This window comes from Neocloeon triangulifer, unplaced genomic scaffold (assembly GCF_031216515.1).
Source record: "Neocloeon triangulifer isolate White Clay Creek 2 clone unplaced genomic scaffold, ASM3121651v1 ptg000001l, whole genome shotgun sequence".
NCBI lineage: Eukaryota > Metazoa > Arthropoda > Insecta > Ephemeroptera > Baetidae > Neocloeon > Neocloeon triangulifer.
This window is the reverse complement of record NW_026775544.1, coordinates 5,866,565-5,885,335: the sequence shown is the minus strand read 5'-3', so window position 1 is coordinate 5,885,335 and position 18,771 is coordinate 5,866,565. Positions and strand designations below refer to the sequence as shown.

The 18,771-nt window shown below is 38.9% G+C and overlaps 8 protein-coding genes across 15 annotated transcripts in view; 4 read left to right on the top strand and 4 right to left on the bottom strand.

Annotated features, from left to right (window-relative positions):
- Positions 1-122: 122 nt before the first annotated feature.
- Positions 123-1,445, bottom strand: LOC132201799 (3-hydroxyacyl-CoA dehydrogenase type-2). The gene is made up of 4 exons (XM_059628283.1): positions 1,284-1,445; positions 992-1,156; positions 771-935; positions 123-715 (listed from the first exon to the last, which is right to left on the bottom strand). Exons 1-4 carry the CDS (start codon positions 1,290-1,292, stop codon positions 287-289), a joined length of 768 nt encoding a protein of 255 aa, XP_059484266.1. The 5' UTR covers positions 1,293-1,445; the 3' UTR covers positions 123-286.
- A 473-nt stretch (positions 1,446-1,918) lies between these two features.
- LOC132199001 (TATA box-binding protein-like 1) lies at positions 1,919-5,829 on the bottom strand. 2 transcript variants are annotated; one of them, XM_059623373.1, is made up of 5 exons: positions 5,690-5,829; positions 4,684-4,984; positions 3,789-4,039; positions 3,633-3,733; positions 1,919-3,379 (listed from the first exon to the last, which is right to left on the bottom strand). In XM_059623373.1, exons 2-5 carry the CDS (start codon positions 4,960-4,962, stop codon positions 3,144-3,146), a joined length of 867 nt encoding a protein of 288 aa, XP_059479356.1. In that variant the 5' UTR covers positions 4,963-4,984; positions 5,690-5,829; the 3' UTR covers positions 1,919-3,143. The 2 variants fall into 2 exon arrangements, with proteins under 2 accessions (XP_059479356.1, XP_059479364.1); XM_059623381.1 differs by having other exon boundaries at positions 5,677-5,809.
- A 75-nt stretch (positions 5,830-5,904) lies between these two features.
- LOC132198957 (leucine-rich repeat protein 1-like) lies at positions 5,905-7,872 on the top strand. The gene is made up of 7 exons (XM_059623310.1): positions 5,905-6,173; positions 6,259-6,421; positions 6,478-6,671; positions 6,719-6,955; positions 7,009-7,121; positions 7,189-7,371; positions 7,423-7,872. Exons 1-7 carry the CDS (start codon positions 6,009-6,011, stop codon positions 7,649-7,651), a joined length of 1,284 nt encoding a protein of 427 aa, XP_059479293.1. The 5' UTR covers positions 5,905-6,008; the 3' UTR covers positions 7,652-7,872.
- Positions 7,873-8,033: 161 nt separating this feature from the next.
- Positions 8,034-9,634, top strand: LOC132198992 (SUMO-activating enzyme subunit 1). Its single transcript, XM_059623360.1, has 6 exons — positions 8,034-8,132; positions 8,194-8,305; positions 8,372-8,800; positions 8,861-9,021; positions 9,212-9,350; positions 9,402-9,634. Exons 2-6 carry the CDS (start codon positions 8,214-8,216, stop codon positions 9,559-9,561), a joined length of 981 nt encoding a protein of 326 aa, XP_059479343.1. The 5' UTR covers positions 8,034-8,132; positions 8,194-8,213; the 3' UTR covers positions 9,562-9,634.
- On the bottom strand, positions 9,617-16,930 carry LOC132198965 (protein bric-a-brac 1-like). 5 transcript variants are annotated; one of them, XR_009442070.1, is made up of 7 exons: positions 16,616-16,929; positions 16,337-16,551; positions 16,092-16,280; positions 15,501-15,882; positions 13,902-13,991; positions 11,906-13,343; positions 10,943-11,069 (listed from the first exon to the last, which is right to left on the bottom strand). XR_009442070.1 is itself a non-coding variant. In XM_059623341.1 (6 exons), exons 2-6 carry the CDS (start codon positions 16,523-16,525, stop codon positions 9,853-9,855), a joined length of 1,095 nt encoding a protein of 364 aa, XP_059479324.1. In that variant the 5' UTR covers positions 16,526-16,551; positions 16,616-16,928; the 3' UTR covers positions 9,617-9,852. The 5 variants fall into 5 exon arrangements, 4 of the variants coding, with proteins under 4 accessions (XP_059479324.1, XP_059479333.1, XP_059479316.1 ...); XM_059623341.1 differs by lacking the exons at positions 10,943-11,069; positions 11,906-13,343 and adding an exon at positions 9,617-10,097 and having other exon boundaries at positions 16,616-16,928; XM_059623350.1 differs by lacking the exon at positions 11,906-13,343 and having other exon boundaries at positions 10,273-11,069; positions 16,616-16,928.
- Positions 14,433-15,239, top strand: LOC132199026 (uncharacterized). Its single transcript, XM_059623402.1, has 2 exons — positions 14,433-14,652; positions 14,833-15,239. The coding sequence occupies exons 1-2, from the start codon at positions 14,555-14,557 to the stop codon at positions 15,164-15,166; spliced, it is 432 nt and encodes a 143-aa protein (XP_059479385.1). The 5' UTR covers positions 14,433-14,554; the 3' UTR covers positions 15,167-15,239.
- Positions 16,716-18,771, top strand: part of LOC132198926 (tripartite motif-containing protein 2-like) — a 32,704-nt gene continuing 30,648 nt past the window's right edge. For 2 of the 3 annotated variants that reach the window (XM_059623260.1, XM_059623251.1), the window contains exon 1: positions 16,716-17,253. The gene's annotated coding sequence lies outside the window, so the exon portion shown is untranslated. The remainder of the gene's footprint in view (positions 17,254-18,771) is intronic. The other variant, XM_059623278.1, reaches the window with a different exon arrangement.
- Positions 17,090-18,681, bottom strand: LOC132199016 (E3 ubiquitin-protein ligase NEURL1B-like). Its single transcript, XM_059623392.1, has 3 exons — positions 18,250-18,681; positions 17,973-18,126; positions 17,090-17,913 (listed from the first exon to the last, which is right to left on the bottom strand). The coding sequence occupies exons 1-3, from the start codon at positions 18,277-18,279 to the stop codon at positions 17,630-17,632; spliced, it is 468 nt and encodes a 155-aa protein (XP_059479375.1). The 5' UTR covers positions 18,280-18,681; the 3' UTR covers positions 17,090-17,629.

Sequence of the window (18,771 nt, the reverse complement as noted above, 5' to 3'; positions counted from 1 at the left end):
TATCTCATCTGTTAGGAATTAAAGTTTGAACTTTAGACAAGCATTCTTTGATCAAAATGCCAATGTACTGGTTGATATAGCAAATCAAGGAGCTAGAAAATCCCACTTAAAAATGCGAAAAATTATGGCACAATAACAATTTTTTATTAAAACATAACTATAAAGCATGGAAGTTTTTTTTACAAAAATATCTTTTCAGTAGCAGCTGCTGTGTGCATCTAATAAAAATGCATGGCATTCCAATCAGATCAAAAAGCCAAGAAAGACTATCAACATTTTTTTTTAATTACGGCTGCATTCTGAGGGCCCCATCAAGTCTGATGACCTCTCCGTTGAGCATAGGGTTCCTTATAATGGATTCCACCAGCATGGCAAATTCGTCCGGATTTCCGAGCCGAGACGGACAGGGTACCGTGTTTGCAAGATAAGTGCGAACTTTTTCCGGCAATGATTGCAAAAGCGGCGTGTCGAAGAGACCGGGTGCAATGGTGCACACCCTGATTCCTTGGCTGGCAAGGTCGCGGGCAATGGGCAAGGTCATGCCTACGATGCCACCTTTGCTGGCGGAATAAGCGGCCTGGCCAATTTGTCCGTCAAAGGCGGCAACACTGGCCGTGTTGACGACGACGCCACGCAAGTTGCTGGCGTCCGGCTCATTTTTGCCGATTAGACCGACAGCAAGTCGAATGACATTGAAAGTACCACCGGTGTTCACCTGCAGATAGGAAATGAAATTAATTTGAATTGCAAATGGCAATTAAAAGTATCACAGTCAGAATGCGCAAAAAGTCTTCAAGCGAGTGGGCCTGATCTTTCTTGAAATTGTACGTTTTAAAAGCGACTCCGAGTCCGGCGCAATTGATTGCTGCATCCAAACGTCCAAACTTTTCCTTGCAAATGTCCAAAGCTTTCAAAACGTCTTTCTCAGAGGTCACCTATGCGTACAATTATTCATTTATATTGATATGCAAAATCATAATCAAAGAAATACATCAGTCGCAGAAAAAACGACATTTTCTCCCAATGACTTTGCGACTTCCTCGCCCTTGGAGGTGGACAAGTCGCAGAGGACGACCTTGCCACCTTCGCGGACGAACCTCTCGACAGTGGCACGTCCAAGTCCGGAGGCACCTCCTGTCACCAAACCGACCACATTCTGCAAAATTTAAATAAAATGATTAATTTCTTGTGCTTTCATATACATATCCAAAATTTTGTGTTATGCGTTTGAATCAAGCCGATCAAGAGAGCTAAACAAAGCAATAAATTCTCCGAATTCTTACCCGCAGCATATCGGAAGAAAAGATTATTGAATTTTACAGAGTGAAAAAACTCTGGTGGTAAAGTTCAATGCAAGAAAAATACAATACAAGAATGATAATGATGATGAAATGAAAACCTTTCGTTTCGGGATTTGATACGAAAGGGGAGTGGCTCAAGCTGCTCTCGCTCTCAACTTGGAGCACGTGGAGGGGCGAAAGGCAGCAAAAGCGCCAAAGGCGCGTGAAAGTGATTTTAGCTGATTTTAGTCTGGGTCTGGAGTCTCTCAAGTCTCTGGACTTCTGGAGCAACCATATATGGACCCAATATTTTAGCAATTCAATAAGACTCAATTGTAGTAATATTTTTATAAAATTCTTAATTACATTAAAAAATTCCTGTTTTACAAATGCAAGAAAATTCATGAAAAAAAATCATTAATCCAGCATTAATCAATGCGCAGATAATTGCAGATGCGTAAGTATTACGGTATTAAATCAGTGTCATGCTCTTCTGACGAGTTTGAGGACGGCCGCCATGTTCATTTTTTTCTTCAAATTTAATTATTAAATTTTTCCTCGAAGAATCACAGAAGTGTGAAGTTTTTTAGAAGAAAACTTTTGAATGATATTGTTTGATGAAACAAGATAAATTGAATTTGAAAGCTGATTCTTGCTTTTTATTCGATTAAAAAATCACTTACAATTTATTATACCAATTGGAAAAGGTATGAATGCATTTATAAATATTAACAGTTGAAGCACAGGTATTGAAGAAACATACATTTTAATGATCAGAGCGCGCAAAAACAAAAACATTGTATATCAGATTCTGCTGTCAATGATAACTCTTGCATGACGATGAACATATGTAATATAGGTGAATCAAGTTATTTTCATTTTTTGTCTCTTATTTTTTAATTTTAAGTCTAGGTCTCAACTAAAATTAAATGCGTTTCTGCAGTTTCCAGTTAATACAAAACTGGTTTCTTCACAATATATGCAGCAGCAGCAGCTACCTCATTCATGTTGGTGAATTGATTCGCAAACAAAAGAGTACAAGTGTGAGCAAAAAGTTGCAATTGGAGCCTGGCCTTGTGTCAGATTAAAAAAAAATTAAAACACTGCCCTGTTTAAAATTGGGCATATCAATGATTGCCTGCAAATAAGGCAGAAAAGAAATATTTAGAAAAAAAGTAGCTCCACGTTCTCGAGTCTTGGGGACAAATTTTTGGGCACATTTTTTTACCATAAAATGCATTTTTAATATTTTGTATTGCCGATGCGCCACACAATTTGCATTATTTTGATTCAAGTATGCTACATACTTAGGAAGGGGTCACTCGCTCAATCGTCTGTACACAAATGACTTATTTTGAAATAATGAACTAGTATGTGTGTGATCTGCCCAAAGGCGCAAATTCAGAACAAACTAATGAGAATGCACAGGAACAAGAGCAAATAATAAATTAAGAAAATCGAAGGCTGGTGTTCATTACTTTTTACAATAGTATTGTTACTCCCGTGTCTCTTAAGTTGTACAGCCGGTGGGTTGTTGTATTACTTTTCCTTCGGTATTGCCATTGTCAGCTCAAAGCCAAGAGCCTCCTTTTCTTCCCCTGACAGATTTTGAATTTCATTACTGATCAGGCTCTGAAGCTTTCCATGTAAACCTACATTTTCTTTTGTAAAAACAAATATTTTGGCAAATTAAAAATCCAGAGCTAGTTAAAAGTAATTAAAATCCGCCTCAGAGGGAGGCCCCACTCCAGTAGGCACTGCACTCGACAAATCTGAGATTCTAACGCAAGGAGAGGGTAAGCTCAGCGTAGACATGCGAAACACTTGCGCACTCCTTCATTGATGGAAACAGTCAATCACAAATTAGTCATCGTCCTCCTCTTCAGATTCATCCTCCTCCTCCTCCTCATCATCGTCCTCTGAATCAATCTCCGTCTTCAGCTTTTTGGTTGGTTTTGAGTAACCGGCTGACCTCAGTCGTTTCAGTTCTGCCCTACTCTCCATTTTCTCGATTTGTGCAGCAGTGCGCTCGGATCGGAACGGCTGCACCAATGGGAAAATCTGCTCAACTGCACACTGCACAGCTGCCACACTTGGAGCTGAAATTCAATTAAGTGTAAAATTAAAAATAATTTTGATATTTTGAGAATAGATTTGACATTTTGTTTTCTTCAACTTCAATAGAAAACCAAGTTTATGATCTAGTCTTCAAACTCTGCAATATTTTCTAAAAAGAATTTATAGTTAATCTGGCCAGAGTCTACCTTTAATTTCAGATTCTAAAACTTGAATGGGACATGTCAAGATCATTTAAACAAAGAATTGTAAACACAATCTAAAGTTTTAACTTACCACCGGTAATGGTAATGCTTCCAGTGGAAAATATCTTTAAAGTTGCTTTGTGAGGTTCTTTTATTCTAAAGGTGACTCCTGGATGGAGTTCTGGTTCGTAACTGCAAAACACCAAAATTTCAGAATGCAAATCGAACGATTGCTCAACATTAATACCTAGCTTGATTCCTGTACTGCTCTGAGAAATGTGCAATCTTAATGTTAAAAGGCATAGTGCAGGAGCCGAGCACATTGACCACCCGGTAGTGTGAAAATCTGGTTTTGAATCCGATTTTCTGGAGTTGGCGAGCAACCCGCCTGGCCGCAATATGAGCGCACGCCTCTGTAGTCGCACCTGTCACAGTCACTTTGCCCGACGACCAGATTGAGGCAGTTGTGTACGGCCGTCGCAGCTTCATTGTCACCATCTGCAGAAATAACAAATTTTTATTCGGTGCTCTCAAACTTATTTTACTCGAAATAAAGACTTGTTAAGAGACTAAATTTTCCGATATGGGATGCAAGTAAGGTTGATTATAGTTTAGGAAGAGAATCAACTGATAAAACAACAAAATTCAATTTTCAATTCTTGGAAACAGGGAAAATAATCTTTAAAAATAATAAAAGTTACAGCAAATATTTTCTCTGGAATTACAAGCCTTGAGAAACATCTTAATATAAAAATAACCTCTTAAATAATAAAAATAACTTTTCCATACTTCGATTTCAGAAATTATGTGTTTAAAATGTAAAATATAAATTATTTTTAACTTATAACCTGTGTACTAAATGAAAATAATAAAAAATAAACAAGAATTAAATATTTTAATAAGCAAATTCAAAATAAAATGCCAGATAAAATGGCATATTTGAGTTATTTGAAGACATAAAATTAGACAGGCAGGTTTTCCCTAGAATATGATTAATTTGATTGAGAGTGACACAAACGATGTAGAGCACCCTACCAATTCAGTTCTAGTTTTTTCCCAATGGTATTTTCTCGATTTAATTAAACATCATCAATGAAATGTAATTAAGACTTTTCAAATCACAAAATGTTTAAGGCACTGACCCCTTGTTCTCTACGGAACTCTACGTTGGTTCCTTTGAGGGCTATTTCCCTCAGGTTCAGGTGACACTTGACACTAAAACTGCACACCACATTGCTGATTTCAATGTCAATTTCAGGAACATCTTCTTCAGGCTGGGCCGAGTCTCCGTTGGTGGGCTCAGTCTCCGCCGTCTCTTCTTTGAGCGCATTCTGCTGGAGGCCGTACTGGCCAGACTTGAGGTCTACGTGATTGCCGTTTGTGAGGATACCATTCTTGGCGGCCTCAAAAGTTGTGGCCATTTCTTCCTCAGTCAGCCGACCTCTGCAAACAAACGTCCCGGTGAGTTTCACATTACCAAAGAAATAGTCATCAAGGCCAACTCGGTAATAGTTTCAAATTTCCAAGTTCACGCATTATTATTTTAGATTATTCTAATAATTGGCTTTTTAATTTACATTAGGAGTGCTTAAATTCATTTTGTTGAACAGATGGGTCCAGAAATAGCCTTATTAAGAAATTCTAGGAAGATACGCCCAAGGTTAATTTAGAGGCGAGCTTGGGGAGAGAAAAATTGGCTCAACCCTGGAAGATTGGCTTCAGATTAGAAACTGGCAGAGTGCAATTTGGAATCTATGATTGAAATTTGATATCAAGACGAAAATAATTGAGTTAGAAGGATGCGGCGTCCGAGCGAATTCCGCATCACCTGCACGTACGTGAACGTATTTCGCATCGCACAAGCAATCGATAGCCTAGATTTGAGAATATTGAGAAAAATTAATAGCATAAGCTGGTGCGACCAGAGCTGCGAATTCGCGATTAACGCGTTCGAGAATAGCGTCGAGCGGAAAATATGTGTCCCTGTTGCGTATGTAGAGGTGCGTGAGCCAGAGAAGGCAAAATAGAGATTCCGCACAATGTGTTCCCAAGCAAGGAGACCCACTACAAGCGGAAGTGCCCGACCACTGAGAGTTTGGACGCGAAAAAACGGCGGCGAACGGCCGAATTCACACCTCCCGTGATTACCATGCAGATCTGGACAAGAGGAGGTCCGCAGGAGGGTGAGGAAGTGTAGAAATCAGTGGAAATTCAGCAGGTCAATCACGAGCCATCAACACTCCATTGACTTGGTGCGGCAGTGACATCTGGAGCCGCCTCCGCAAGCTTCCGAACAAATGAACAAGATTCCTCTACGTTCTCGATTCCGATTGGCCGATCAAAAACAACACAGAAAAGGCGGTGCATTTGAATTAGCCGCCATTTTCGTATTTATCATTGCACTTGAAGGATTTTTTCTGTACATACTTCTTCTTCGAAGAGAAGATCTCTGGAATTGACCGAGACCATGAAACTGATTTGCGACTTGGTTGTAAATAATTTACAGTATGCAGGACTGTCGGTGCCGAAAAATCGGGCCAAGAAATGCCAAGTAAGCGTAATAAAATCGAGCAACAACGAGCTCACGATGGTCGCACAGAGCGCAGACAACAAAAATGGAATAAATTACAAGGTCAGTTTTCATTTGGGTGTAATTACTCAGGGAAAAATTATACTTTTTTTTACCATTTTCAAAAAATAATTTTGGTATCCGTCAGTTGACAGGAAATGTGACGCAGACTTTTGAAAAGTTCGTGTTAGAGGGCAAATGCACGATTCGTTTGAAGAAGCCTTTGGCGGATTTGATTCTGAGCAAGTGTGATGTCATGCAGCTGAGACTGTTTTTAAAAACTATCCAAACCGGAGAGGATCTGCTCTCAGGTTATTATTAATTTATTGCTGTCATTTTTTTTATTTTTAAATAAATTTTCTTGCAGGTTCAAACAGTCAAGCTGCCAACAAAAAAGGAAATAATGAAGATTCAAGGAAAAGGCTTATTGATAGTCTGCCTTCTTCTCAGAAGAAACTGAAGCTGTCAAATTTCAATGAAAAGTGCAGAACCAAATTAATAATTTTATCAAAAAAGGAACTCATCACAACCTCTTTCTCACAGACACTTGTTGAGCTTCAGGTGATTTTTTTTTACTAGTTTAAGTAAATTCGTAATAAAAAGTCCAGATTCCAGATCTGGGTTTGAGCATGATTCCTCCATCTGTTTCAAGACTTGCCAAACTTCAGACCTTGGACGTCTCAGGAAACAACCTGACAGATTTGCCGAGAACTTTCTCCTCAAAACTGACTAGTCTTAATTTGAAAGGAAATCAACTCGATAGATCAAACAGCAAGACTTGGAGATTCTTTTCTCTGCCGAATATTAGAAATTCTCTGTCGCTTCTCAACCTTCAAGAAAACAGAGTATGTATGAAAATATTAGGAAAAAATAATGATCATTAATTTACCAAATTTAGCTCCCTGCGTTACCTTTGGAAATTTTGAGCCTGGAAAAACTTTCTACGTTGAACGTTTCACACAATAAAATCAAGAAATTTGCATCTTCAATTGGAGACCTCCCTAGACTAAGGTTCAAATAAGTTATTATTAATATGATTATTATCAGTCAAATTTAAAAATTCCGTTCAATCTTTTAGGGATCTGGACGTATCCCACAATGTTCTTAGCTCTCTCGACATCAGTTTCAAAATGCTCAAACTTGCCTCTTTGGATGTGACAGGAAATTCATTTTCACATCCTGTAGACAAGCAAGGAGTAAATGGAACTAGCAGTGTCCCAAGTTTGAAAAGAATTGCCTGTGCCCTAGTAAGAAATCACAGGTAAGATGAACACAAAAATTAATTCATAAAACCAATCTTCTGCCTTTCTAGGATTAACCATAACATCCTACCTAAAACGGTTCAAGAAGAGTTGCTGTTGATGAGACGTTGCAAGTGCTTCAAAGTGGTTGGCAGCACAGATGAACAATACATCATCAATTCAGTCAAAAATCTTGCTCAAACCTGTGTTTTTGATGGAACAACTCATTTACGGATGCATTACAGCAGTTGCAATGGTTGTGAGAAGTCGCAGATTTCATCATTAAGACGTCTGATATAGAATTATCTTAAAATACTAAAATAATGTAGTTTTAAAACAATTGTATCCACATTTTTAATTGCCATTGTTTGAACCATGCGTACACATATTTAATGAAGCAACAATTTCATTTATTCACACACTCTGTGATGGGGGAGTGATCAAGATTGATTTTTTTAATATATTTACTATATTAATTAATAACTTTTGTAAGTCGTTCTTAAAAAAAGGAAACTTTCATATAGGATCAATTTAAATATATAATGTTTTCATAGCTAAAGTTCCAATTCTTTCATCCCTATAGATTATTATATTAAATGTGCTACATACTTTTTCATCTACAGACGATACAGGTTTGAAGTTATTTCTCTTTTTATGCAACCAACTGTCCATATATGTTTAGCCGGTTGCCTACCTCTCCGCCAGTGAGCACGAACCGCCCTCTTGCGGATCAAACTTGAACTACAGCACGTGTGCCGGCGGCAAACATAAACAAACAATCGTAAGGATAGCAACAAAATCAGTCCTATTTAATAATTGCTTTTCAAAATCGCTAATTAAAGGAGCCAGAGGGTGAGTGAAAATGGTCGAGCACAAGACGCAGGAGATCAGCGAAGATGAGGCCACGCTCTACGATCGGCAGATTCGCCTCTGGGGTCTCGACTCACAAAAGCGGTATAAACTACTAATTAATTTTGATTTTTTTTTTCATAGAATTTTTCAACTATTTATTTTCTCCAGGCTGCGTGCAGCTCGCGTGTTGGTGGTAGGCGCTCGAGGACTGGGCGCTGAAGTGGCCAAGAACCTCATTCTGGCCGGCGTCAAGACTCTCACTCTGCTCGACTCGGAGCCGGTGGCCCCTGAAGACCTCGAGTCGCAGTTCCTTGTGTCCGAGTCGGCCGTCGGCACCAACCGGGCTCTCAGCTCTCTTGACAGGGCCCGACCTTTGAACCCAATGGTCGACGTCCAAGCTCGTGGAAACGCCATCGACGCCGAGCCAGACGAATTCTTCACAAAGTTCGAGGTGGTGTTGGCCCTGGGCTGCCTCAAGAAGCACAACCAGAGACTTGACCAGATCTGCAGACTCAACAACATCAAGTTCTTTGCCGCGGACGTCTTTGGCTTCTACGGCTACATGTTTGCAGACTTGCTCCTCCACGAGTTTTCCATGTATGGTTAAAAAAAATTAAATTTAACTTAAACCACAGGTTGATTTTCTTAAATTTTCAGTGAAACTAAGATTAATATCAAAGGGGCGCCTCCTGTGAGCCAAATGACAAAAGAGACTGCTACTTTTGTTCCGTATCAGGATTTCATGGACGCAGACTGGAAGTCTGACGACCAGGCCAAGAAGTTGAAGAGGATGAGTTTTGGCTATTTCCTCATGAGAGGTAATGACAAAAATAGAAATATAAAATAGATAATAAAACAGAAAATATCAATTATACCAAAAAATTTAACTGGTAAAGATGTTTTTTTCAGACAAGAGTAAGCCCAGTTATATTTTTTCAAAACGAAAGCCTAGTAGAGTGTATTTTTTTAAATATAGTTTTTTTTTCTAAATGCTAAAAATTTCGACAGTGGTTCAAGAATTCCGTGAAAAGGAGAAAAGATATCCGAGCAGGTCGGAGGAAGACTTGAAAACTTTGCTGTCTCTGAGGGATTCTCTTTTGCCCGAGCTCGGAGTCGACCCTGCAAAAATTCCTGAAGAAGTTTTCAAGTAAATGCAATGAATACCACAATTGAGAATTTTGCAATGAATCTTTTGCAGCAACACAACTGGCCAGCTAGGTGCTACATGTGCCATTCTTGGTGGAATTGTGGCGCAAGAAGTGATCAAGGCAATCAGTCTGAAGGACCGACCTCTTAACAACGCCTTCTTCTTCGACCCAGACACCTGCGCTGGAAAAGTTGAATGCATTGGATGCTAAGTTTTTTTTTGTACTTCCTCATTAAATTGTATGATTTTCAGTAAGGAATAAAAATATATATTCATTTTGGTAACATCAGTCTTCAGAATTTACTCAACAGCAAATAATTTGTTCATACATTTGGCAATTATTGTTTCGAACTCGTCTGATTTAAGTACAAAAAAGTTTGGCTAGAATTGAAATCAATATAACGAAAATACTAAAATCGACTACTTGTATTTAAAACATTAAATTTGTGACTAAATGTTCCTAAGGCCACTTGGGAGAGCTTTTAAAGTCATTGTGGAAGACCTAGTTGGAGTGGTGGTTGTTGTCGCCATCAGCCGAGCGGTGCAGCGAGTACATGTGCGCTGACAGTGAATACTTGTGTTTGAAGACCTTACCACAGATGTGACACGAAGCCTCTTGCAAATACGAGCCGCCGTGCTTGATGCGCATGTGCTTGACCAGGTTTGATTTGTTCGAGATGATCTTTTGGCACACCGGGCATGGTCGGCTGCTCATTCGATTGGCGCCGTCCGTGCTGCGAGCCTCCTCTGCGAATGCACGCGCTCTTTTAAGCATTTTGCTCTCGTCACCACACAAAAATAAAAGAAGTAAACAAGAGGTTTGAAAAACGACAAAAGGCAAATGTAAAACCATGCCTTAAATCAAACAATCAAAAGTCGACAACATGGTCTGTAGGAAAGAAAAAAAAACAAAACACAGGAGAAAATCTTCCAAAGCGTGTCACTTGAAAAAGCAGATTTTATTCTCTCTAAGTAAGTTACTTAATCAAGGTGAAAGAATCAAAACATAAATGAACATATAAATATTTCTGAAGTACAGAAAGCGCGAGAAAAAAAAATGAATATAACAATAAAATGTACAAAATATTCGATGTGGGCAAATGAACATTTCAGACCATCGTTGGAAAGTTTTTCACTTCTGCACTGTTTCTCGCTGCAGCGTATGGCAAAATAATCTGCACGGTTTTCTGAGAGGGCAAAACACTTGGGATTTGGGATATATATAAAAAAAAAATTAAAATCAAAGAATTGGGAATGCTCCAGACTTTTGAGAAAAAAGACCATAAAATATAATTTCAGTTCCTGAAAATTCCACCGCAAACTCTTCTTTTTCACATAAATCACTTAAAATTGTCACAATTACATGAAAAGCTGCAAAATTAATTTTTGAGGCGTTGCATTTCTAGCGTCCATTGGATGTGTTCGGCGCAGATTTGTTCCTTCTGTGGCACGGAGGAAAGGGTTGAGAGGGGTCAGATATTGGTTGTCAGTAGTGGACGTTGTGCGCGTCCTTCATGTGCTGCTTCAGTTTGAAGCTCTCGCGGGTGCGAAACGACTTGGGACACAAGTGGCAGCACGCCCGGTCCGTCATTTCTGAGTGGACGAGGCGCACGTGGTACTTGAGCGAAGACTGGTTGGCGTACTCCTGGCCGCAATGGGGACACGAGCCCCCCTGGGCCACCCGCGGCAGCCCGCCCGTCGGCCGCGCCACTTGGCTTCCTGCAATGCAAAAGACGCGCGTCTCAAATCCGCTCGGACACCGAACCTCTCTCACAGAAACTTCTCTCTCGGAAAATAAAAACACAAAAGTCAATGAATAATTGCACCTCACTCGACCAAAAAGTGGAAACCCCAAAATTAATTTAAAATGACAGCAAAACATGAAATAAAATTTTAATTTTACAAACTTCGAATTCTTGATTAAAATTTATAATAAATTTTTGAAATTCTATTTATTTTTACATGAAACAAAATAAATTTAAATCGCTTTCATAATTTCATAAAAAAATTAAAATGGACAGTAACTGAGCCAAATATTATATAATCAGTATTTAATATTTTCAAACTTTTTACATGTATAATCGGGGTTCATTTTATTTCACGGCTACTTGACTTAATTACCGATGAGTTTAAATAAAAGTAAAATACGAGTGCCGAAGTAAAGTTTCCACTTCATGGGTTGATATTATGATCAAACTAGTGATTAATAATTGATTATGCTCTATATTAGTTTTTTTTAATATGGTAGTTGCGTTATCAGAATTAAAGAGTGCGTCATTCGACATGTGTGTTATTTTGCTCTTGTTAGGTTTGGCAACATTAAATTTATTAGTCCATCCAAAGAGTTAATATTTACACAAAATATCTATCGATCAGTTCTTTAAATCACATAAAATACACTTCTTGTAAGATGATTGGGGGCGATTGGAGGTTACATATCGATTCAATTAATTCTCCACGTCATGCGGTATTTTTTTGTACTCAACATTTCATGCAAGGGAAAAGTAAGTAAGTGCACATGTACACAAGAATTAGATATATATATTGTTACCCACTTGCGAGAACAGAAGAGTCAAAGGTGTGATGCATCGCGCAGAAAATATCTCTCCTCTTCCAAACAAGCAACCAGATAAAAAAAAACAAGCGTAAATTCAGATTTCAACACATTCCTATCGGCCCCCCTTTTTTTACAAAACAGCCAAAATTTAACAATCTTTATTGATCTTAATTTTTTTAAATCAACTTTTCTGAATTAGTCAGGGGGTTTATCTTTAATTCAGTCACATCTCAGCAATGCAATAAAATGCATTCATCTACATGATTATGGATAGTATTTAAAGCTTATTATTAAAAGCATGTCAACAGGAATGAGGTACAGGTCCAGATAAGTTTTAAAAATTTCAAGAAAATCACACATTTTAATTTAAGGGGGGTTTTCAATGACAATTTTTAGGCCTTTAAGAACAGCACAGAATTAACTTGTGCAATGATGGCCACGATTCTAATTTGAATTCAATTTTGCTATATCTGCAAAAATAAAATGAGCTGAACAACAAAAATGAGTGAGAGAAATGCGAGATCCAAAACGTCCCAGAATTTGAACTCAATCTCAAATTATGAAAATTTTTACGAGAATCATATTTACTAATTAACTAAATTTTATTTTACTATTATTAAGTGAAAACTATACATTTCTACCTAATATAGGATTATTTTTCAGTTAACTGTAAGTTGTAAAAAATAGGAATTTTAACTTTTGGTAGACTAATGAAGGCTATTTAATATATTAAATTTAGTTTAAATAAAAAATAAATCATTTGTCTCCTGAGAGTAAGCAAAGAAGTCTTTTTAGCAAACCATTTTTTATCCAATTATTGTATATAAAGGGGAGGGCATATTTTAATTTTATATTGCTCTGAACTTTCAGCACTAATTTTCAAAGACAATTAAAATATAGCTCACAAAGTAGCGATTTGCAGAATGAATATTGGAGCGAATTATAGATAAAAAAAATTAAAACCAAATAATACATTCTTTCACCAGTCTAATAAGTAGTCTAATGAAAAATAAATTGTTGCCCAAAATGTATGATTGTATTTAAAAATTTAATTGAAAATGTAGTTTTGAATTATCTTTTATTTTCAAACGAATATCAGGGAAGACACGTTTTTTCTTTCTTTCTTTCTACTGGACCTGCGGAGGAGGAGGAGGAGTGAGGGGCGATTCAGGGCGAGTGGACGTAGACGCGTCGTCCGGAGGAGTCGAAGACGCGTCTGAGGGGCGCGTTGTGCGCCTTGACGAGGTGCTTGCGCAGGTAGAGCCGGTTGCGCACGACGCACCCGCACTTGGGACACTGCGCCGGCACGGGCGGCGCGTGCACGTTCATCACGTGCTGCTTCATGTTGAAGTGGTTACTGAAGGTGCGTCGGCAGAGAGGGCAGTCGCGCGGCCGCCGACACGCGCCCTGACCCTGGAGCGCCACCGACGACGACCCTGCAAACACACCACAGCCCTGCCATAACCACTCCTGTTTTTGTTTTTTCTTTTCAACTACTGGCCGAAGTGTAAAAAAAAATCAAAATTTACAACAATATTCGACGATGAGATACCAAAGTACATTATTTTTCATTAATTCGTTGGACTTTGATCTTTCTCTGATGGGACAAACAAAAATCTCCTGCAGACCATGTGTTTTATCGCTTGACAAATTATTGAATATTTGTTTGCTCGATGATAAATAAATGCTCCAAAATACAACACACAGACATACACACATACGCACGCAGTCACTTTTTATCAGAGATAAACAGCCGCGCACATAAAGCAGCAAAGAGTGTGTGTGATGGAACCCAACCCGAATAAGCGTCGATAAAATTTTATCGCTAGGTAACCGCAGCGGTTAGTCCCAAAGACAGCAAGAGATAAAAAGCAGAGTAGAAGAATTAAGCACCCGTTCGGCAGAGTTAATAAAGTCCGTTTTTCCCAATTTCATGCAAGCGAGTTTTGTCAAAGGGGATGAGGCTGAGAGATGTTGAAATGAGCAACACTCACCTGGCGACAATTGCTGCTGCTGGTCTGAAATCGTTAATGATCCGTCTACGCTCCCACTCAAAAGGAGACTCTGAAGGGGAGAATTTGATCCTAAAATGAAAATAATCAAAAATTTTAGAAGAATAATAGAATTTGATTTTTTTGCATGAATTTAGAAAGTTTATACATAAAAACAAATTTTTTCAATTTAAAAATTATTTCTGTATAGGTTCTTGAAGTTGTTGTTGTGGAACCTTTTGGCACTCGAGGTGGTCATATTTGTTGAAATAAAATCCGGCTTCCTCGGTGGAGATGAGCAACTTTATTGTTTATGCAGGGATTTTCTGTACCATGCAGAAACAATAAAGTTGCTCATCTCCACCGAGGAAGCCGGATTTTATAAAATTATTATAAAAAATTATAAAACTATCTTTTTTTCGTATATTTTCCCTACACATAACTGAGTGGATTCTTGACTAAGAGATATTTATATAGTATGTCAAATTTATGAAAATAATTATATTGTTCTTTTAAATTCCCATTGTAGTGTGAGCCAATTTTTTCAACAATCTAATCTAAATGTTGATATTGTTGGAAATTCTTTGCATCGAAACGTCACTTCAAAACGAGACGGTTTTTCCTTCATTTTCAAAACCACCTTCTGAAGCCCGATCATGTCTACAGAGAGAATCCTGAGCCATTCAAAAGTTGTTCGCATCTCGGAGGAGTTGGCGAAGCAGCTGACGTCTGCGCACACCCCAAAATCCCAAAGGTCAGGATTTCTTTATTTTCCCAACAAAATTCTTGGCAAGAATGGCTACTAAAAATCCAAAAGAAAAATTCTTTACAAATTCAATTATAATAAAAATTCCAAATATGTATTATCAAAATTTTTGTTCATGGAAGTTCAAAAGAAGATTGAATTTATATCTTCAATTTAAATTAATTTTAGGGTGGTCATTGTGCCTGACCTTCCGGTGGCCAGGGATCAAGAGTTCCGCAACGACGGCCTATACGTGGACAGGGAGCTTTTCTCTGAGCTGCAGCAACAGCAGGTGGCTCTGGAGGTGCGACACCGAGAGCTGAAGGAGGCGCTGGAGCAGCGCTTCGAGCCCTTTCGCCAACCCAATCACAACCTCCTGCCCCCGGCAAAGGCCGAGCCTACCCTGCAATTGTTACTCGACTGTCTCAAGAGTCACCCTGGACGTCCCCTGAAGTGCCACCCCCACGCTGTCGCCTTTGCCTCCGCCGTGCGTGCAGCTTCTGAGACTGATGCAAAACTCTAGACTTAACGTTCAACGCTCAATAAATAAGCAAGTTTAACACACAACTAATTGGCTTGGCTCTTGTTATGTACAAATCCAGTATTTAATATGAATTTTAAATTTTGATGAAAAGTTACATAATACAGAAATTTGTGTGAAATTTATATTTAATAATATAAAAATTACGATTCCTAATAAAATATTTCTTAGTCAATGGCATTAATAAGAAAATAACTATGTATCTTCTTATAGAAATTATCATATATTTATAATTAGCAGCTTTTGATATTATGTACCTTATATACTAAATGAAAGGAGATTTGAAAAGAAAGTTTATCTAAAATTATATAATGACCTGTGGCATCTCTGGGGGCAGTCAGTGATCTGGCAAGCATACTGGTTGATTCGTCACTGGCCAGGGGGCTTTGTGAACCTGAGGGGGGAAGAAAAGGTTCGTCTGGCTCTTCGTCTTCCTCCTCAGGGTCCATCTTGAGTTGATCCTCCTCGCGGCAAATACCGAGTTGCTCGTCGTCTAACGGCTCCTGCTTTACTCCCACCTGCGGCACCGCCACCACCCCTGACGCATTTTCCACAACTCTCCGAGGGGTGGTTTTCCGTCGTTTTGCTTGCGGGGGTGACGTCGCCTCTCGCTGTTGGTGGGGTGGAACTAGTGGAGGTGGTGTTCCTCTACCAGCACTTGCCTTGTTCCGCTGGTTTTTTGTTTGTGTTTGCTCACCCTGAAATTTCATAAAAAAAAAACTTGCTTAGTTTGCTTATAAAAAATTCACAAATTGTAAAGGTGAGATATTTTGTTAAAATACAAAAACCCAATTTGGTTTGTTTTCAGAAAAAGTTTGACTTTTTTTAAATTATATATTTTTATATTTCAAAATTAAAATTAATATTATAATTTTTTTACAAAAAAAAGCTTTCAAAAAAGTATTACCAATAAATTCGCAGGTGCCGTTGCGCCAGCCAAACCCCTGACCTGCAGGATTTCAGCCGTCCTGAGGAACGAGGATAACCTGTCCTGCGAAATGTACACCTCTCCTTGATACATAAAACTGAGTAGGGCGTCAAGCTCTGCATTGTGCACGTCTTTGAGGATGACTATTGGGTGCTGGCACGGATTTTCCTACGGACAAATCAAAATTAGGTCACTTGATTCTGACACATCAGGGGGTCTCTTACTTTGAAGACGTTTCGGAAGTAGGGGCTGCAAGCGGAGAGAATGACCTTGTGGGCCTTGACAGCGTGACCCTCGCACACCAGGGTGACGTCTACGAGGTCCTCCTGCTCCTTCAGGTTGTCCAGCACGGACACGATGTTGCTCTGAAAGTTGTTCCAGCGAAGGCAAAACTGATCCCCAGCACCGGCCATCGTACGACTCTTGTCGGCGGCTAAGACTGTGGACAAAAGTGCGCACCCGTTCACCGATCGGCGTCCACTGAATGCACTTATCGGATTTACCTTTACCTGCTCCCTCGGCTCCTTATCAAAGATAAACACCGCTGACTCAGTCAGTCGCTGCTGCAGATAATCGACTTCATTCGTGTTCGAAATTCGCGCTCTTTCGCATGCAATTGACGTGTTTGTCTGGTTTCTAACAGAATTTCGGACACATCGGCCTTGGTTGGACAAGCTGAATGTCCTGGACGCGTCTGTGGATGCAAATACTTGCGAAATATGGTCAGAGGAGCAACAGATTTCTTGTACATAAACAGATCCTACTCTTGTTGTAATCCTACTCTCAACAAGATCCTACTTTTACTTTTTTGCCTGGGAGGCTAAGGTGTATGTTAAGGAGACGAGTTTCGACACGCAAGTACTTGAACTCAAGCAACCAGAGCAATGTATTTTTCTAATTCTTACACTCCTACCAAATACGCCAAAATTCTGAACGTTGATTGGTCGACAAACTTTCACCGATCTGCTATTGGCGGAACGATTGGAAACTTTCTCTGATTGGTTGGTTGCATTGCTGTTCAAAAAGGTAAACAAACAACAATAAGGTGAACGAGTGGTTTGTTCGAAAAGCCGGCTGTATTTTTTGAAAGGAAAGTGAAATTTGGACAGTTTTGGCTGAAATGCCGTGATTTTCATCGCATGTGAGTACACTTTGGCACATTATGTATGTATTTTGGCATTTTGGGACATCTACATGTAGATATATGCGGATATATTATGTTCTTGTATGTATGTATGTATATGATGAAACTATTTTTCTATTAATATTTCATTCTAAAATAAGCAATATGCTATTTTATTAAATTTTAATTAAAACTTGTGGATTTTGCATTAAAAGTTTGCAGATCTTTCAATTCCTAATAAAATATACATAATTTTAGAAATTTCAATAACATTTCCAATGGTAGTTTTGGGCATATTGGTCAGAAAAACGAAAAACAAGTAAAGTAATGTGTATGATGTTTAAATGCACAGTTATTGTAAAAGTATGTATAAACTGGAACTTGGTCAGACTAACTACAAAATGTGGAGTCTTCTGACAAGGTCATCTCTGTGTTTCTCTCGGCAGATGGGACACAGCGAGAACCTGTTATGCGGGGGTCCATTTGTGAGAAGGACGCGGCATCTGCCGCAGACACAAGCATGTCCGCAGAGGCTATAGACGTAGTCGGGCTTGGCGTCTTTGCACACTGCGCACGTTGGCTGCTCAGCCTCAGCGGCCTCCAGGGGCAGCGGGGGCGCGTTGTGCCTGTCTAGGGTGGTCAGGAGCTCGCCAACCTCCTCGGCCAGCTTGGTCTTGTCTGCGTATTTTTTAATAATTATTAAAAACAAGAAATGGGCAAGCATTGCCAAAACTTACTGGAGCTAGTCTTGACTCGGCGGCCGTTGAGCTTCAAGACTTGCTGGAGATCCATTTTTTGAAGCTTCGTCTTCAACTCATGGACTGACGGGGCACGACATTTTCTGCGCAGCAGTTTTTCAACCTTCCCTTTGAGACCGGTCGACCGTAACGGCTGCGAATTTCACACCGTAAATTATTTAAAAATTCGCAAACACACACGTCTTTCTGCGCTTGTAAAATTCTAGAGACTTGCAAAATAAATGGGAAAAAAACTGCAGAAAGCTTAAAAACTTACGCGGACTGGAGCAGCGTTCTCGTTTTCCATCTCAAAAAATTCTTTCTAAAATGATGCGCAGCTCAGAAGACGGTTTGAAAGTGATCGACAGTTGAAGTGGTTCCAACAATCAAACTTTTTTATGGTTAAAAAAGGTGCAACAATCGCGTTTGTTAACTGCTAACACAAACGAAGATAAGAATGACCTAAAATTCATCATCACGAGCTTATGCAAATAAATGCTAAAATAAAACTTTGGTATAAATGTTTATATCAATACTTAAATTTCAGGCTGCAGTTAAAAAAAATCAGCTTACCGACCAACGCAAAATTATTATTTATAACAAATTAACAAAATAGCTGAAAAACCCAAATTAATTGTGCAAGATATTGAGTTAGTAATAAAATTTATATCTTTTAATTGGTGTAAAACTGATCGCTGCTGCCTTGCTTTTCTTATGATTCATATAAGCTTGAGGAAAAAAAATAAATAAATAATCAAAATAATAATTGTAGGGAAGATTGAAACTAGTTGCAATAGAA

Coding starts and splice junctions, on each gene's coding strand:
- LOC132198992 (XM_059623360.1), top strand. CDS start 8,214: ATGGTCGAGCACAAGACGCAGGAGATCAGCGAAGATGAGGCCACGCTC. Junction 8,306..8,371: donor GGTCTCGACTCACAAAAGCG/GTATAAACTACT, acceptor TATTTTCTCCAG/GCTGCGTGCAGCTCGCGTGT. Junction 9,351..9,401: donor ATTCCTGAAGAAGTTTTCAA/GTAAATGCAATG, acceptor AATCTTTTGCAG/CAACACAACTGGCCAGCTAG.
- LOC132198965 (XM_059623333.1), bottom strand. CDS start 16,525: ATGGCCGGTGCTGGGGATCAGTTTTGCCTTCGCTGGAACAACTTTCAG. Junction 16,281..16,336: donor ACTTCCGAAACGTCTTCAAA/GTAAGAGACCCC, acceptor ATTTGTCCGTAG/GAAAATCCGTGCCAGCACCC. Junction 13,344..13,901: donor GCAGCAGCAATTGTCGCCAG/GTGAGTGTTGCT, acceptor GTGTGTTTGCAG/GGTCGTCGTCGGTGGCGCTC.
- LOC132199016 (XM_059623392.1), bottom strand. CDS start 18,279: ATGGAAAACGAGAACGCTGCTCCAGTCCGC. Junction 18,127..18,249: donor AGAACGCTGCTCCAGTCCGC/GTAAGTTTTTAA, acceptor TGAAATTCGCAG/CCGTTACGGTCGACCGGTCT. Junction 17,914..17,972: donor CCGAGTCAAGACTAGCTCCA/GTAAGTTTTGGC, acceptor AAAAATACGCAG/ACAAGACCAAGCTGGCCGAG.
- LOC132198957 (XM_059623310.1), top strand. CDS start 6,009: ATGAAACTGATTTGCGACTTGGTTGTAAATAATTTACAGTATGCAGGA. Junction 6,174..6,258: donor AAAATGGAATAAATTACAAG/GTCAGTTTTCAT, acceptor GGTATCCGTCAG/TTGACAGGAAATGTGACGCA. Junction 7,122..7,188: donor GGAGACCTCCCTAGACTAAG/GTTCAAATAAGT, acceptor TCAATCTTTTAG/GGATCTGGACGTATCCCACA.
- LOC132201799 (XM_059628283.1), bottom strand. Junction 936..991: donor TCGTTTTTTCTGCGACTGAT/GTATTTCTTTGA, acceptor TTGTACGCATAG/GTGACCTCTGAGAAAGACGT. Junction 716..770: donor ACTTTTTGCGCATTCTGACT/GTGATACTTTTA, acceptor TCCTATCTGCAG/GTGAACACCGGTGGTACTTT.
- LOC132199001 (XM_059623373.1), bottom strand. CDS start 4,962: ATGGCCACAACTTTTGAGGCCGCCAAGAATGGTATCCTCACAAACGGC. Junction 3,734..3,788: donor CAGTACAGGAATCAAGCTAG/GTATTAATGTTG, acceptor GGTGTTTTGCAG/TTACGAACCAGAACTCCATC. Junction 3,380..3,632: donor AAGCATTACCATTACCGGTG/GTAAGTTAAAAC, acceptor ATTGAATTTCAG/CTCCAAGTGTGGCAGCTGTG.
- LOC132199026 (XM_059623402.1), top strand. CDS start 14,555: ATGTCTACAGAGAGAATCCTGAGCCATTCAAAAGTTGTTCGCATCTCG. Junction 14,653..14,832: donor CACACCCCAAAATCCCAAAG/GTCAGGATTTCT, acceptor AATTAATTTTAG/GGTGGTCATTGTGCCTGACC.